This window comes from Mytilus californianus, unplaced genomic scaffold (genome assembly GCF_021869535.1).
Source record: "Mytilus californianus isolate M0D057914Y unplaced genomic scaffold, xbMytCali1.0.p SCAF_10, whole genome shotgun sequence".
In the NCBI taxonomy this organism is placed as follows: Eukaryota; Metazoa; Mollusca; class Bivalvia; order Mytilida; family Mytilidae; genus Mytilus; species Mytilus californianus.
Genome location: NW_026262582.1, coordinates 58999605 through 59015869, shown reverse-complemented (window position 1 = coordinate 59015869; position 16265 = coordinate 58999605). Strand labels below are relative to the sequence as shown.

At 31.2% G+C, this 16265-nt stretch overlaps 1 protein-coding gene across 1 annotated transcript; it reads right to left on the bottom strand.

Moving 5' to 3' along the window:
* Nucleotides 1–6924: 6924 nt before the first annotated feature.
* On the bottom strand, nt 6925–15047 carry LOC127718915 (uncharacterized). The gene is made up of 5 exons (XM_052225013.1): nt 14987–15047; nt 12487–12557; nt 11028–11309; nt 10354–10461; nt 6925–7292 (listed from the first exon to the last, which is right to left on the bottom strand). Exons 1-5 carry the CDS (start codon nt 15026–15028, stop codon nt 7121–7123), a joined length of 675 nt encoding a protein of 224 aa, XP_052080973.1. The 5' UTR covers nt 15029–15047; the 3' UTR covers nt 6925–7120.
* Between the last annotated feature and the right edge of the window lie 1218 nt (nt 15048–16265).

Genomic DNA, 16265 nt, shown 5'->3' with positions numbered 1-16265 from the left:
AATTAGTAATTCTGTTTTGGCTATTTATCCTATTTAAGGACGATGAAAATGAAACGTTTTTTTTTTTTATGATTTTTTTTTTTTTTTTTTTTTTTTTGCTGCAATACAAACTGCATTTCCATTTTTACGGTCGGTTCTGATGTGGTGCTGTTACACAATCATTAAATTTAAGTTGCTTATAGTTTTGTTACAGATTAGGCCGTTAATATTCTTATTTGAATTATACCACAGTTTGTCATGTAAAGACATTTTTGAGCTTGCTTTTACGGTATGAAGGCATTTGATAGTTCCTAGCATCCATGTAATTTTGGATCTGGAGGAAAGTTGTCTCATTGGCAAACATACCACATCTAATTATTCGTATATTCACTTTAATCCTTATAAAAGAAAATCAACTTCATATAGATGTTGACTTTTCAGGTCAATAATTTTGAGGTAGAATATGTATTGTAAATGAAAATAACACCTTATAAGTGTTGTTTCTCTTAAGCGCTTTGCTGGATTTACCGTAATTATACGGAACGATAGAACCTTAACATTTGAAAGCCAGGGATGTATTAATACGTAAAGACATTGAGAACATGACCAAAAGTCATGTAAATGTACCTAAATGAATAGTACTGGTTAAGTGCTGTACAAAGGAGTTTTTAAAATGCGCGTCCGACGTGCTTTATATCTAGCCTGAAATATTTACAGGATATTTTTCAACTACTAGGTCAGTCTCACTTGCTTGAGGACGTTTCGTACCCGATTGTATCACAAATCTAGAAGTCAGCATTCCTGCGCACATATCTCATTATTACACTTGAGGGGGGGGGGGGGGTGGGGGGGTTTATTTATCGGACGTTAATTTTGATAACCAAAAGGTTCCTTATGATATCTTTCGTTGATAATTGTGGGAAAAAATCTTACACCAGATGACGTTATTTTACCAAGAGTTCATACATGTTTCTAATTAAATTAGTGTCCATAATTGATCAATTATACCCATACATAATAAGCAGATCAATGTACTGTTTACTATTGAATCAAAGTAATTTTTGCTATGGTGTTTTACAAAAACTAAACATTTTGTTTGGAAACAATTACTAAATTTAGACAAATGTATATTATTTTAAGGTGGGTAAAATTGGCAAAGGATAAGAACTAAGTCCACACGTCACAGCGACAGACACTGATAGAAAAATATGCAATAAAAATCAATTTACCGCCTATGTTAATGATATCAGAATAAGTGCCTATGTCACTTTTATCAGAATAGCAAATGGTTATAACAATGATGTCCTGCTTGACTTTATCATTGGATTTACTTCCAAGTAGAATTACCCCAGATTTATATCGTTCTGTTCCTTGTAACACATGCTGGTAATCCCTTTGAATTCTTATTATTATATTTACGACATGTTGAAAAGAAATAGATATAAGAAGATGTGGTATGAGTGCCAATGAGACAACTCTCCATCCAAGTCAAAATTTATAAAAGTAAACCAATATAGGTCAAAGTACGGTCTTCAACACGGAGCCTTGGCTCACACCTAACAGCAAGCTATAGAGGGCCCCAAAAATTACTAGTGTAAAATCATTCAAACGGGAAAACCAACGGTCTAATCTATATAAAAAACGAGAAACGAAAAAAATTTTTGAACCACATCAACAAACGACAACTACTGAACATCAGATTCCTGACTTAAGACAGGTGCAAACAATTGCAGCGGGTTTAAACGTTTTAATGGTACCAAACCGTCACCCTTATCTGAAACAATAGTGTAACATCATAACATAGAAAGACACACTATAAAATATCAATTGAAAGACATATTAATGTACACTATCAAACGTATGTTGATCTGAATAGCTCTTAAAAGACTGAACAATATTAATAAGTAATTTTCAGTCTTTCAGTCAATTTTAAGAGCCATCCACTGCGGTAAATTCTTTACTATTCAGACAATTCGGTTGCAGCCAATACAGATCTGTCAAGTCTGTGTTCAGACTTTTCAGTAGTTGTTCTTACCTATACATCAACGTTATACTGACTAATTTGTCTGAAAAGTTACTGAAGAGTACTTCATTGACTACAAGCGAATTGTCTGACCAGTACTAAATTAACCGCAGTGGACTAGTCCAAAAATTGACTGAAGACTAAACATGATTGAATAGTCTATTGTCCAGACTTTTCAGATTATGTTAAGATCACAATGTAACAATCTTAACAATTGACGGATGGGTCTGTATAATGCTTGGAATCATGAAGAAAGTGCTTTCGAATGAAAAACAACTATCTTGCCGGAATTGTTTTGAAATAAATATCTCACCTAATTTGGTGGGTATTTAATTTTATAAGCCTCATATTTTATCAACAAAAGATAATGCATTACTGATTTTAATTGTCTTATATTTTTGCCATTTTTTCACAAATTAGATAATGTTTCTTTCTTACAGCATGTACAGTATATAAATTATGTCGTAAGAATTGCGGAGGAGCAAGCCGTGATTTTACACGATTTTTAGATCCTAGTTTTAGATGATTGGTGTAGACTATGACCAAGCGTGTACGTAAAGATATAATAAATCATTTATTTGTCTTGTTGTCAATTGATAACAACTATTGATTTTACTTCGATTGTATAGTGCATATGGTGCTTAAAAATATTTGGGCAGTTCTTTTGATGAATACGGATAATATAGTATTAAAAAACAAATTTCCCCTAAAATTGAATACATTTACAAGCCTATTGCATTACGTATATACACTTCTGATTTACACAATATCACTCCCTGCGTTATATGATTTTTCATTTAATGCTGATTCAAACCATAAATGGTTTCAGTGTACAAAAATAAAATAACAATAATACCGAACTCCAAGGAAAATTCAAAACGGAAAGTCCCTTATCAAATGTCAAAATCAAAAGCTCAAAAACTTCAAACGAATGGAAAACAACTGTCATATCTCTGACTTGGTACAGGTATTTCCTTATGTAGAAAATAGTGGATTAAACCTAGTTTTATATCTAGCTAAACTTCTCACTTGTATGACAGTTGCATAAACTTCCATTATATTGACGACAATGTGTGAACAAAACAAACAGACATAATAGGTAAAATGTCAAAAATTTGAATACAGCTTCCAACATTGTGCTATAATCTTAATCACTACAAAAACAAACAAATATGTCAACAAAGAAAAAACATAATGGCGTATAGACAAAGCACATAAGCAAAGCTGAAAGACAAGACTACAAAAAATGACAATAGCACAATGGCGGGATGTATAAGTACCGAGCCACGCCAAAAGGATATTACTAAAAATGGACTAGACAGTAAAGGTTAATAATATACAAAGACAAATATAAGAACACTATAACACGTTATTAAGATGATAAACTACGTCAGTACCTAGAATCTATTCTTCAAGAAAATCATGTAGTGCACAAAATGTTCACTGCCGGTTAATACAAGGTCACTTCCTGCTGATCTTCTTCAACGCTATATGTTTTAACCTAATGGAATAATGCCACTAATGCATAGCCCCATTGCTTTCTTAGTTAGATTTGGCAACTTCCAGCATTCATATGTATTTTGTCTAAAGTTCAAATAAAACGACAGTGATTCCATGTCAAAACTAAACCTCATCCTGAATTGTGCTGAAAAAAAAATCGACACTCCTTTAATTTAATACTAGAACGCACTGGTTCCCGGTTGTTGGGTAGTATTAAAACAGGTACTTTTGATCTGAGCGACGGGGTAAATGTGCCCTCCTATTTTGATTTCATATATTTTTTAATTATTCAAAAGAAATACTTAACATGGATTCTACAGTGATCCCAAGTCCTCAAGCTTTCATTTGATACCAAAATTACCTAAATATTTTACTTATTGACATAGTTACAGCTATGCGTAGGAACTATTTTATTTAAAGCATGCTTGTTTCTTCTTTCTGACCGAGCCGAATAAGTGGTTATATGCCTAATGCAAATGACAACATGGCTTTATCATATATCAGTATGAATTGTAACTAATACATCATTTAAGTACCACAAGGGCAATAACTCCTTTTAAATGTCATCGGATGATTTAAAATGAATGTGTGAAATTTATTTCATAATGTCCCAAACACTTTGTTCTAAATCTACATTTAAAAAAAGAGGTGGTATGACAACTATCAACTATCAACTTGAGACCGTTAAACATGGATGTCCACCTTTTACACTGTCAGTGGAATAGCAAGAACAAGCAGAGGTAAAAATATGGAACGTCAAACCAACCTTTGCCAGTTGCCTAACTTTAAAATCAAAGGTCAAGGATCTTAACTGAATACCCTATGTCTCTAATGCGAATTGTTGATCCTAAAAAACGGCTTACCGTGAGTTTATTTTTTTAATGATACCAATTTCCGTGGATCTTGTGAGTAACAGCAAGACACAAGGATTACAACAGTCTTGAGATTTAATTTTGGTAGAAATGACTATTGAAATATGAATTATTTAATGGTAATCCAGGATGTTCTGTACGTTTCGATGTGTGTTTGTTGTTACCTTAGACCAGTTAAAAAGAAAAGTTTGTCAAATGATAAGAAAACCTATTTTACTTAGATTTCAATTGTATTGAGGAATGTTTATTTGAACGCAAGTGTTTATTTCCGATCCTGTGCAATTATTATAAAAATAAAGTGATGTGGTATGATTGTCAATGATATAACAATCCACCTAAGTTCAAATGAGGTGGATGTAAGTAATTATAGGCAATCGCACGGCCTACAAACAAGCGTGTATGTCTCCCAATCTTATCAAAAAGACTGCATAAATATCATACAGTATGAAGTTTTAACAATAAATCATACATTTTGTGTATATCTTAAACTGTAAGTATGCTCAGAGGTAATGCTAAGAGTTCAGCGAAGGTAAAGTTTATCTTTGAATTTGACTTTAGGTTTAAGTTCAAATGTCACCGATCTCAATTCAAAAGACCCAAGGTGTTTAATATGTATGGTGTAATTGTTATATTACTTAAGAGCTTATTTCAAATATTTAAAGGGCGAAAAACCCATGAAAAAAAATGATCCTCACAAATGTTTTAAAGTTGCGCCGTGTTGTTACTTAAATTAAGCAGAACTTTTGCCGATAATTCCTATCTTTGATGAGGAGCGGCCGTAACATTGATATTGACCTTTGACGACGACCTCACTTTCCTGGTAATGGATTAAGGACTTCAAATCAACACACGTTAAGTCGACATACCATTTATGTCAAATGCAAAAAGGGAAATAACGCATAATAGATGTCACCAGAGCACTTATGTGAACTTCCATAGAAAATCTTAAGGATGGACAGAAACATTGGAAAAAAGTATTTCGATGTACTATATATAAATAAAATAGAAATACTTTACTTTCTTCCAGTCATATGAATTTCAAATCACACATGTGCAATGAACATTATCCTGGCAGGTGATTCCTATAAAGCATGTACGGAATCGTGCCGGTCATCTATGACCTCATCTCCGGTGGAAAAAAAAGCTTTGACCTGACTGCTACCCCACATGACCCCCACAGATACGTCTTGAAATGTTACCATACATTGCTAACTCTATTAACAGCTATAAAGGTAGTCTGAAGGAATTGTCAGATTGTTCACTTTATGAAAACAGTTACAAACTACTATTTCATGATAACCGCCCAAATTAACCAAAAAAGTACATTCTTAATAAAAACATGAGATTATGTTGGAGTTAGGTAAAATTTGTCAGCCTACTTCTTTGTCCATTCATTTTTGAATTGTGACTCCTATATATATATATATATATATATAGCTATTTTTGCTAATAGATGTTCAAAGGGAGATAACCAAAGTAATTTGGCTGCTGAATTATAATTACTGTCAAATTAATTAATAAGATCTATTTGGGCTGCTCGTATAATACATGTTGTCAATATAACGGGAAAATAAACAACTGTCATACAAGTGGGAGGTTTAGCTAGCTATGAAAAAAGGTGGTTTAACTATTCGATGCTGTGAGGTTTAATGTACTTCTTGAATTAACCATGGAGTTCGGTATGTTTGTTCATACTTTTTAATCACAATTTTTGATGATGAAATCAAAATTAAAATCAAATTGTAGTTTGTTCCTCGATCAATTATATTTTGTATGTTATTATTGTTATATTCACTAATTAACGAACGGTCTTGTTTTTAACCATATCCTAAATCGGCCCATGATTGTTATGTTTAAAGTTCAATTGTATTGAGGAATGTTTATTTGAACGCAAGTATCTAACTGTAACGTTTTGAATGTTATTAACTGTAAATTTTAATATAGATAAATTCATCAATTATACTTCCATGCAACTGTTTAAGGTTAAGAAAAAGGATCTTTTATTCAAATAACAAGAAGTATTTCTAAACAATACGAGTGGGAAATACATACAAAAATACAAATTTTAAAAACATTTGTGGAATGAAGAACTGTACTGTAATAATTCATCAATGATGCTGTAACATTGGTTTAAGATCAATTCCACAACGATATCATAGAATATTATGATGGAAATATATTGGTTAAAATAAAATATGAATAGATGATTAAATGATTGGGAAGAAAAGAAATAAAGAAACAATATAAATAGCTTTAAACAATGGAGTTTGTTTAGCTTACACTCCTAAAAATTCCTGACAGATGCCAAGAGAGGCTAGAACTGATCGCAACTGTAAGATTTTATTGAGAAGTTTCAATTAAATATGTTAACAAGAGCTCAATCAGCGATTACTTAAGGACATCAATATAACAGTGTTCCAGTTTTACATCGATTTCATTAGCACCATTTCAGAAAAATACAACCAACATCACGTTTAAAACATCCATTGAAAATTACTTTACTAATGAAAGATAGAAAAAACTACATTGTTCACATCATAAAACGCGAGCATGGTCAAATTAAACGTGTTTCTGATGCAAAGTTTTTATTTCTTTTAAGCATTTGCCAATGATACAAAATCTGACGATCAATTATTATATTATTTGTCTAAATGGCGTAAATTACAAACACAAGACGATGAATTGTAAACATATAATGAACGTTCAATTTTACGAATAACGTTGTTTAATGATCTGGATTTAGTAATCAATTTGTTTGACCATTAACACATTTGCAACATCCGGGCATATAAAATAAATCTATTTCCATCTGATCAATACTGTCTGCGTTATTTTTGTTAAACCCTGGTTTATATACTACTGCTGTTACCAAGTCCATTTGGTGCATACATGTACATCCGGTACAACCAACTGCTTGACTGAAAATTAAACAAAACAGTCGTTAGTTTATATCGTGGTATAGAATTCAATTATCCTGACTGGATCAGATGAGACCCTTTTTTATAAATTACCAAGTCTACCGGAAAATGCAAACTCATCATTATTTTTATTTAAATTTGATGTTTTGTAAAATTTGTATTTATGAAAAGTATTTTGATAATCAACAGCGTAAATCTTCATAATAAACTCATCATAGATACCAGGCTGGACATTTTGTACGCCAAACGCGCGTTTCGTCTACAAAAAACGCTCTAATCAAAATATATATATATTGTCTGAAATAGAGGTATGTCCAGTTTCAAACCATAGCCAAAGTACAAAAATATTCTACTGTCGAATCATTATAAGTCGTCATGTACAATTGTTCGCGGATTTAGTGGTTTTAGGATTACTACGAACTTAATTGTTCAACAAAGTACAAATTTTCAATAGGATTGTATACTGACCTTGGAATATCTTCAAAATTAATTATCCACAAAAATGGGTTTTTTTTCCGCAATCCACGAAAATTCACACCCATGAATTAAAATAAATCCACACTAATTGTTCATCAAATTTATAGTTTATCTTTAAATGTTTATGCTTTAGCATAGATTACTATTTATTAATGCTTGAAGATTGCGTTTTTAGTAGAATTTGGTAAAAAAAAAAAATCAGGGAAAAAGTAAAAAATCGGTCTTTCGAAGCCGAAACCAACATTGATAGTATAAGTAGCCAAACAAACGTTATGAGACTGATTGCATTGCGCATTTTCCTGGGGGGAAATATCTCGTGGTATGCAGTAGATACTTGGGTCTTGCATACTGAAACAAAATTGACATAAAAAGGACAGTCAATATTAAAAATTAAATGTCAATAGTACAATTATCAACTACAGATTAACGGAGAATTACATGTATAACCTCGGACATACTCTGATAAATGTTAGACATACAATATATGTCTACCATGATGGTTCTCTATGTCCATCATTGGACTACCTGCAATTTGATTAATACACAAGGTATGAATAGCAATACAATCTCCTGTCAATGTTAAATAAAAGTGCTGATTGTTCCTAAGTGATGAAATCAAAAAGCTAACAGGTAAATTATCACATGAGCATTATAAGTCTTTCACTGAATTGAATTTTAGATTAGTGAAACTTTTACAAACAAACATCAACTTTATCATGTTATATTGGTCCCAGATTTCAATAAATGTTATATGATGGAATCTGTTATTTTAATTAGACTGTGAGGTTTTGGGTTATGGGTTTTAATTTTAGTTTGCTTGATTCAATTTTATCATTAAAATATTTTTTGTCAATCTAAGAAGAAATGGTTGTCATCTTCTCATCATAATGCAAAACTTTCAAACTTTCTGTTTTCTATGGATCTTTTTATTTATCTCCCTTTCCTTTAAAAGGTTGCGTTTACTATTTCTCATTCTGAATTTTCATTTCATATTGTTTTTAAAGTTAAATAATATATAATAAAAAAACACAAAGCTCCCCACAAAAATTTTTTTTTGTAAATAAGAGAAAAGTTATCTCTAAATTGAAAAAAAAATATCTTGGAAAATGACAAGACCAATTTACCTGTACAGATAAAGTTTTATTGCAACTGCAGAGTGTCATACACTTCTCGTATCAACAGTTAAATAAATTGTATCACATTAGGTAGCCTAATTACGTTGACCCCAAGCCCATGTTTTATGAATCTATTTGAATTGCTACCATCTGTTGATAATTTAGCAGAGTATGTCACGGGTTGTACTGTATGCGAACAACTACAAGTCACCTTAAGACTAAGATGAAGAAAGTTTGATGTCGCTTTGTTTGAGATAGTGGTATGTCACCTTTGTTTGAGATAGTGGCATGTCACCTTTGTTTGATATAGTGGCATGTCACCTTTGTTTGAGATAGTGGCATGTCACCCTTGTTTGAGATAGTGGCATGTCACCTTTGTTTGAGTTTATTGGCAACCTTTTTTTAGGTAAATAGCATAACTAAGGGTTTTGTAATTATCAATAAATTACGAATGGTGCCACTGTTGGAGTAGGAACTGTTGACTCTTTCGGAACAGCCGAGTTCACCCAAGGTTTTCATTGGCTGTATCGTGTAAAATAAACCCGTGTATTATCTTGCGCCTATTTAGCTAATAAGTTAACTTTGTTGCAAATGTATACTTAACAAAAACATATTCAGTTTGCAACAACACATCAAAACTGTCTCCAACAGCCGTTTTCGCACAGAATAATGTATGTTGAAAAGTTTAGGAAGCATATCATTTTCAGACAATTTTTTTCAACAACTGTACATCAGTTTTTCGAGGGTGACCTTGTGAGAATACAAACTACTTTCGATATCAAGTATGCACAGCAAGAATTCCCGTGAAGTATACCGTTTTTAACAATATGACTCAAATATTATCGTTTACCATGGCGTTGCCGAATTCGAAAATTTTATGATTATAAATTAATGCTACAAATTTATTTTATGTTGTTATGCTAATGCTGTATATCCAAATTTTGTCTAACATTTTGTTTGAGCATCATATGTGTACACTAGTAAACCAGATTTGAACGGAAACGGATATTTTTATCTGAAGAGCCCTTAAAATACTAAACATTGAATTATAAAGACATGTTCAGTCTTTCAGTCAATTTTCAGTCTGAACAACTTGCAGCCATCAGATCGGTCTACCATGTTTAAATTGTTAACTTGTGGTTTTTTACCTGTACAAACAACAACATACTGAATTGTCAGAAAAACTACTGAACAGCACTGGATTGGCCGCAAGCCAAACATCTGAACGATACTAAATTTATAAAAATTTATCTGAATATTTTTTTAAACTCTTATACGAACTTAACCGGTTTTAGGTTCAACCTTTTTCAGATGTTTTAAATTGGCGTTTAAAATTTAAATCCGTTTACTAGTGGGTTGTTTTTTATAAACAGCATATATTTGTCTTCGACATATTGTATTGTAATAGAAACAAAATTAGTTCCTGAAAAGTGCGACACATAAACTATTATCGCCTTTTACGTCATTACCTGCAGTTGTCATTTTTGAAGACTTGACGAAATTTATTGAGATGAACTAAGTCTTTTTGAACCATTAATATATTATGCATCTTATCTGGTGATATGAAATTTACATTTCTGAAATTAAAATTATAAATTGCGTTATCATACATTTGAATGTCAATAAAGATGCAATCTTAAACAATATCAAAGTGTAAAATTGAGGTTCGGAGTAAGAGATGACAGCAACTGTTCCTTGTAATCCAAATCGTTGTAAATACATTAGAGACGTTATTTTCGTTGGTAATACACTATTTTATAATCTTAGAGTGTGGTGCTAAACAAACTCTTTTTACATCTAACTGTAAAATATTTTCCAAATTGACTACCTATAACGGATTATAACATAGAAATATTTAACGGCAAGCGGTACATTAAAAAATGAAAACAATACTTTATAAACTTTATGCGTCCAAAGCGATTTTCTGAACTCACCTTTATAAGGAACGCTCAAAGTCGAATATTTTAAAGTCAAGAATGTATAAGAACCGAAGCAGTTGAAGATCTATATGAACAAACAGGACCTACAAATAATAGCCAAATCCATCCAAGGTCAACTTTGCCTGCGGGAGTTGAAACCTTAGTTTCTTAATAATCTATAAATTTATGAAAGGACAATTACTGTTATGTATAATTATACTTACGAAACACAACACGCATGGTAAACGTCGTTTGTTGTTGCACGTTTCTGTCGTTTTAATGTTGTTCCATTATAATTGTTACAAGAAAATGAGCAATTTTTACCATCGTCAAATGTCTGATTAACGGGCTGCAAAAATATCGCTCCTTGTAAAACTAAATTTTGAAAGTTGATACGATTTTCATACATTTTGAATATTGCTGGAAAACGTTTAATGAGATTATCTTTGGTTATATTTGTATCTACATTGATAGTTGTTGTATTGATAATTGTAGTTCTATGTACACTGTAAAGTAAAAAAAAGACACAATTTAAGATAAAATAAAAACAACATTCAAGTAATTACTTTTCCAAAATTGAAATTGATATGTCAATTATTTACTTAATTTTAAGTATTCAATTGAATACTATAAGAAAACAAATATAAGGGCTTTTAAAAGGTATGAAATTTTTTTTTCGAAATTCGTTTAATGCAATATCGAAACCTTTTCTTAATTTTCAAACTCAATTGAATAAAAGGAGAGAAAAGTATTGAAAAGCTCTTAATATGCATGTCATAAATACAACATTTATTCAACGAAATTATTCATAATTAGGTTTCAGCTGCATGTGTTCTAATAAATTTAAGATGTGAAAAGATGTACAGTTATTAGATCGAGGTTCAACTATAAACTCAAATTTCGGACTGAAAACAATTAGAATAGCATGATATCAGTACAAATCATAACCAGTTACATTGACAATGCAAGTCTTTACTTAATCATATTTGAGAATAAGTGAGATTGACGATAGACTTATAATGTCAATAATGAGGTTACCAATTCTAACACTGCGACAACAAACCAAATGATTATGGCGACCATAAATATGTAAATAGTAAAAAGAGAATGTCTTCTTCATGATCACGATCAGGAAAGTGGTATAGCTTACTTCTGTTTATACAAGGGATAGACGGAAAAGAAGTTATAATGTCGTATCGTATCAGCTAAGATGAAGAAACGCCATACTTTTGTGATGATGGTATTCGTCTTGTTATGAATGAGAAGTTGACAACCATAAACACTAAAAGCAACGCTTTGTCATACATAATAGTACAAGTATTAAATAGTCTACAAGCCACAAATTATAGATAAGAACTAAATATGAACCGTTGCTTCTTGCGTCTGTAGTATCGTTAAATTCATATTCACATGTATATGAAATATAAAAAGTTAGTGAAAGAAAACGTCTAGTAGTTTAATTGAACCTTTCATAATCATGTGTAAATTAAAATATAACATGTATAAGGCTAATAATTTTCAAGACGGTGTTTTTATTTGTGAAGTACAAAATATCTCATGTTTGAAAACAAATTGTTTTCCACTTATACTTTGTGATATTCAAAGTGCAGTATGCTGTTTTCCTTTACTCTAGGTTGAACTTTGTTTACTGATATCGATAAAAAGAAACTAAATAGTACATACAATAACTCTCGCCAAACCAGGACGCCCACTGCTGCTATTGTTGTTAGCGTGAAGAATGCAGTAAGCCCTGTCTGTAAATAAAAAAACAATGTTTTTTTTCTAAATGCAGGAATTAAGAGACCTTATACAATAGTACAAAGTAGACGTAGACAAAAAATTCATATACAAATATACAAAAATTCATATACAAATATACAAAAATTCATATACAAATATACAAAAATTCATATACAAATATTCAATTTATAATTCAAAAGTGTTTTTGGAAACTAGCAAAAAAGTCTAAAAGATTTTTTTATAAACTAGAATGTATGACTAATACCACTCTCTTTGATACCTTCAATTTCGAATCTCGAAAAATATTTCAAATAAGCATAAATTAAGGCAACAGTTGTTTCTCGGTGTTCACATCTCATTTTTGGCTTAGGAAGACCGATCAAGACAAAAGAAAAAACTAATAAGAGCGAAACCGGGCGCGTCGACTAGATAAGCGATTCCTGTTATGCATTCATGACCCGCCATGCACATCTACATTAAGTCAAAATGACAATCAGAAATAGGTCCAAATTAGAAAGATAGAAGATTAGACGATTATTCTGGTGTCTGACAAATCATGACATATGTTCATTTATCTCTGAATTTTCTCTTTTATTACATTTCGGACCTTAAACTTTGTTCTATTGCGTTTGTTCACTACCATTCCATGATTCACTTTCCTGAACGGAGCATTCTGCGAACATGTTTTGGAGTAATAAATACCGTATGATGTAAATTATATTCCATATCAAAAGGCATCATGCTCTAAAGTTCCTGACAGCGATCGAATCAATATGTATTAAGTCCATCCAAAGCTGTCCTCTTAGGAAGTAAAGGAATATTAACGAAACATTACAGAATTTTTCAAACTTTTCCAAAATGTAATATATATTGTGATATACTAGTATTGAAAAATGATAGGTCACCGAGCTTGTTTTCAACTTACAGGTTGTAAAAAAATCACATATTTTGTATGGATTATATATATATCATAATGTGAATAGAGGTAAACTAAATATTAGAATTTTTAAATAAAATTTAAGCAGGAGACCTCTTGTAAATTATTTTCAAAATATAAAAAAAAACAATTGGGTCACTGCTATGACTCAAAATAGAAAAAAATTATGTAGATTTCATTACCAATTATACAATTTCTGATTTTCCTCCAATTAATATGCAAAATTAAAGGAAAATTGAAAGAGCAAAAAATTCGAACCTTTGACAAATATAAATTAAGTAGTTATAAGCTAAAATCATATTTGTTCATTTAAATGAAACGTTTTCTTAGTACCTATTGTGGTCTGCTATTTTACAATCCAAGATGAAATAAACTCCTATACAACCTTCATACTGATAATCGTCATCACGAATACATGATATATTCAATATCAATGTAAACATTAGGCCATATGTATTGCAAGAGAGGCGACACTTCTGTGCAGATATATATTTAGCTCTTTTCTCTTTGTCGTGAACTGTGATAAATTTACGCAATAGCCTAGCCTAGGTGTGGAGTGTGTGGTAGAATGTCTTGGAGACCGGCACTGAATATGTTAAAGTCACTGTCATCTAGTGTTCTTTTATGTCATCTGTTTGATTTCAGCAATAAAAGAAGGCATGTGGACTTGTCCTATTTTAGAAATACATATATTCACGTAGTGACAGTTATATTTGAAAGCTAAACAACAACATAATATAAAAAAAAAACTAAATAAAAAACGGGACAGAAGAACACAAACAAAAGAAAACAAAAGCAAATGTACAAGAAGAAACCATCCCCAAAAAAATCGGAAAACTAAACAATTAAACCAAAAAAGCTGCGCACAAAGAAATAAAACGAAATAAAAACAAGGAAATAACACAAATTAAAAAAAGACAATCAAAACACTAGCTATAGGGAAAAGGGATATATGATGAAAGACATCAATTCAATTTCAACTTGAATATTCTAATACAGTTAACTAAACAAATTCCAAATCATGTCTTTCTTGCTAAAAAATTGAAAACAATCATATCTACTAATGTTTATGTGTTAACAACGATGAATAATATGAAACACGAATTTACTCAATTTAGACTTGAAATAAAGAATAATACAGACAAAATTGAATCTGTTTCCTATCTAGTGCCTGGCAGTAAACATGTATTCGAACTAAACTTAATGGCTAAAGATTTTTGTTAATATGATGAACTTTCCATTTCTTTGTACCTGCCTTCACGCATTGCGTTTGCATATAGAAATACAATGTAGTACTGGTCCCTAAATTGGAGCAGGAACTTGAATATATCTTTTTTCATTGTGGGGTTCGTGTTCAATAATTTGTCATGTTCTTGTGAAAAGTGTTGATGACTGCTGTTCGTCTTTTCTTCTTATGAATTTGAATTGTCCTCATGGTATCGTTCATTTCCTTTGAATGCATATGTATCTGCCTACTACATATGAAACATATATATGTACACTTACGAATATCTTATCACACTTTGGTTCCATTTCTGCAACATACATTTATCACAAAACATCAACACTGTCATTCTGAAATATAATTCATAATAATTTTTTAAAATAGCTAAACACTTTCCTTTCCAGGTTTTTTTTTCGGGAGCTCTCAAAGAAATATTTACGTCTACTTATCCGTGGGATTAGCTGATAGCTTTTAAACAGATGATTATATTGTTGGACTTTAAAGATAAGAAAACAACTTATTATAACTCGATGGGACATCTAAACCTATTTAATTATTTTCAACGAATTGTTATAAACAAACATATCAATTCTCAGCGTACGAGTAGATAAATCAAGCTTAAAATTTATCAATTTCAAGCTATATTCATGTACTTGAATAGGTAAACATACACATGCCGTCGACAAATACAAAGGTTTGCAATGCACTTTAACTAGATCATCTTTAAATCTTCTTTAACACTTGTTTTATATTTATTTTATGAACGTTATTCCTTGTGTTGGGAAAATTCTTTTACACAAAAATAAACGTCAACTTTAATCACCAGCTAGTATTTCCGTAATGAATTTGTTAGTGCTGTTTGCATTTGAGCACCTTTGTATATCCTAAATCATTTGTAAATGCAAATACTGTGGATTCATTTATTTTCGTGGATACCAATTTAGTGGACTCAGGAAATATTGTATTTTCGTGGATATTTGATTTCGAAGTTTAGCCAAAGTTTGCATACAAGCTTATAGAAAATTTGTACTTCGTTGAACATTTGAGTTCGTGGTTTACTTCCACCCACGAAATTAACGAAAAGTGATATTCCACGAATAATAATGAATCCACAGTACACAATTATAGATGAAATACTGTGTTCAATATGCCGACCAAATTAAATTTACTTAAAACAGCAACATTGAGGAAAAACCGGCTAACAGTTAAAAGAAACAGTAAACACAGAAGAAGGAAACATATATTTCTATTCTCTATTCTACCATATAACTTCAAGAATATGACATGTAATGTTGTCATTTTAATGTTATATTTAACATTGCCATAAAAGCGGGAGGTTTGGCTAGCCACAAAACCAGGTTCAACCAACCATTTTTTTTCTTAAAATGTCCTGTACCAAGTCAGGAAAATGGCCATTGTTAAATTATAGTTCGTATCTGTGTGTGTTACATTTTAATGTTGTGTTTCTGTTGTGTCGTAGTTCTCCTCTTATATTTAATGTGTTTTCCTCAGTTTTAGTTTGTAACCCGGATTTGTTTTGTTCTCAATCGATTTATGAAT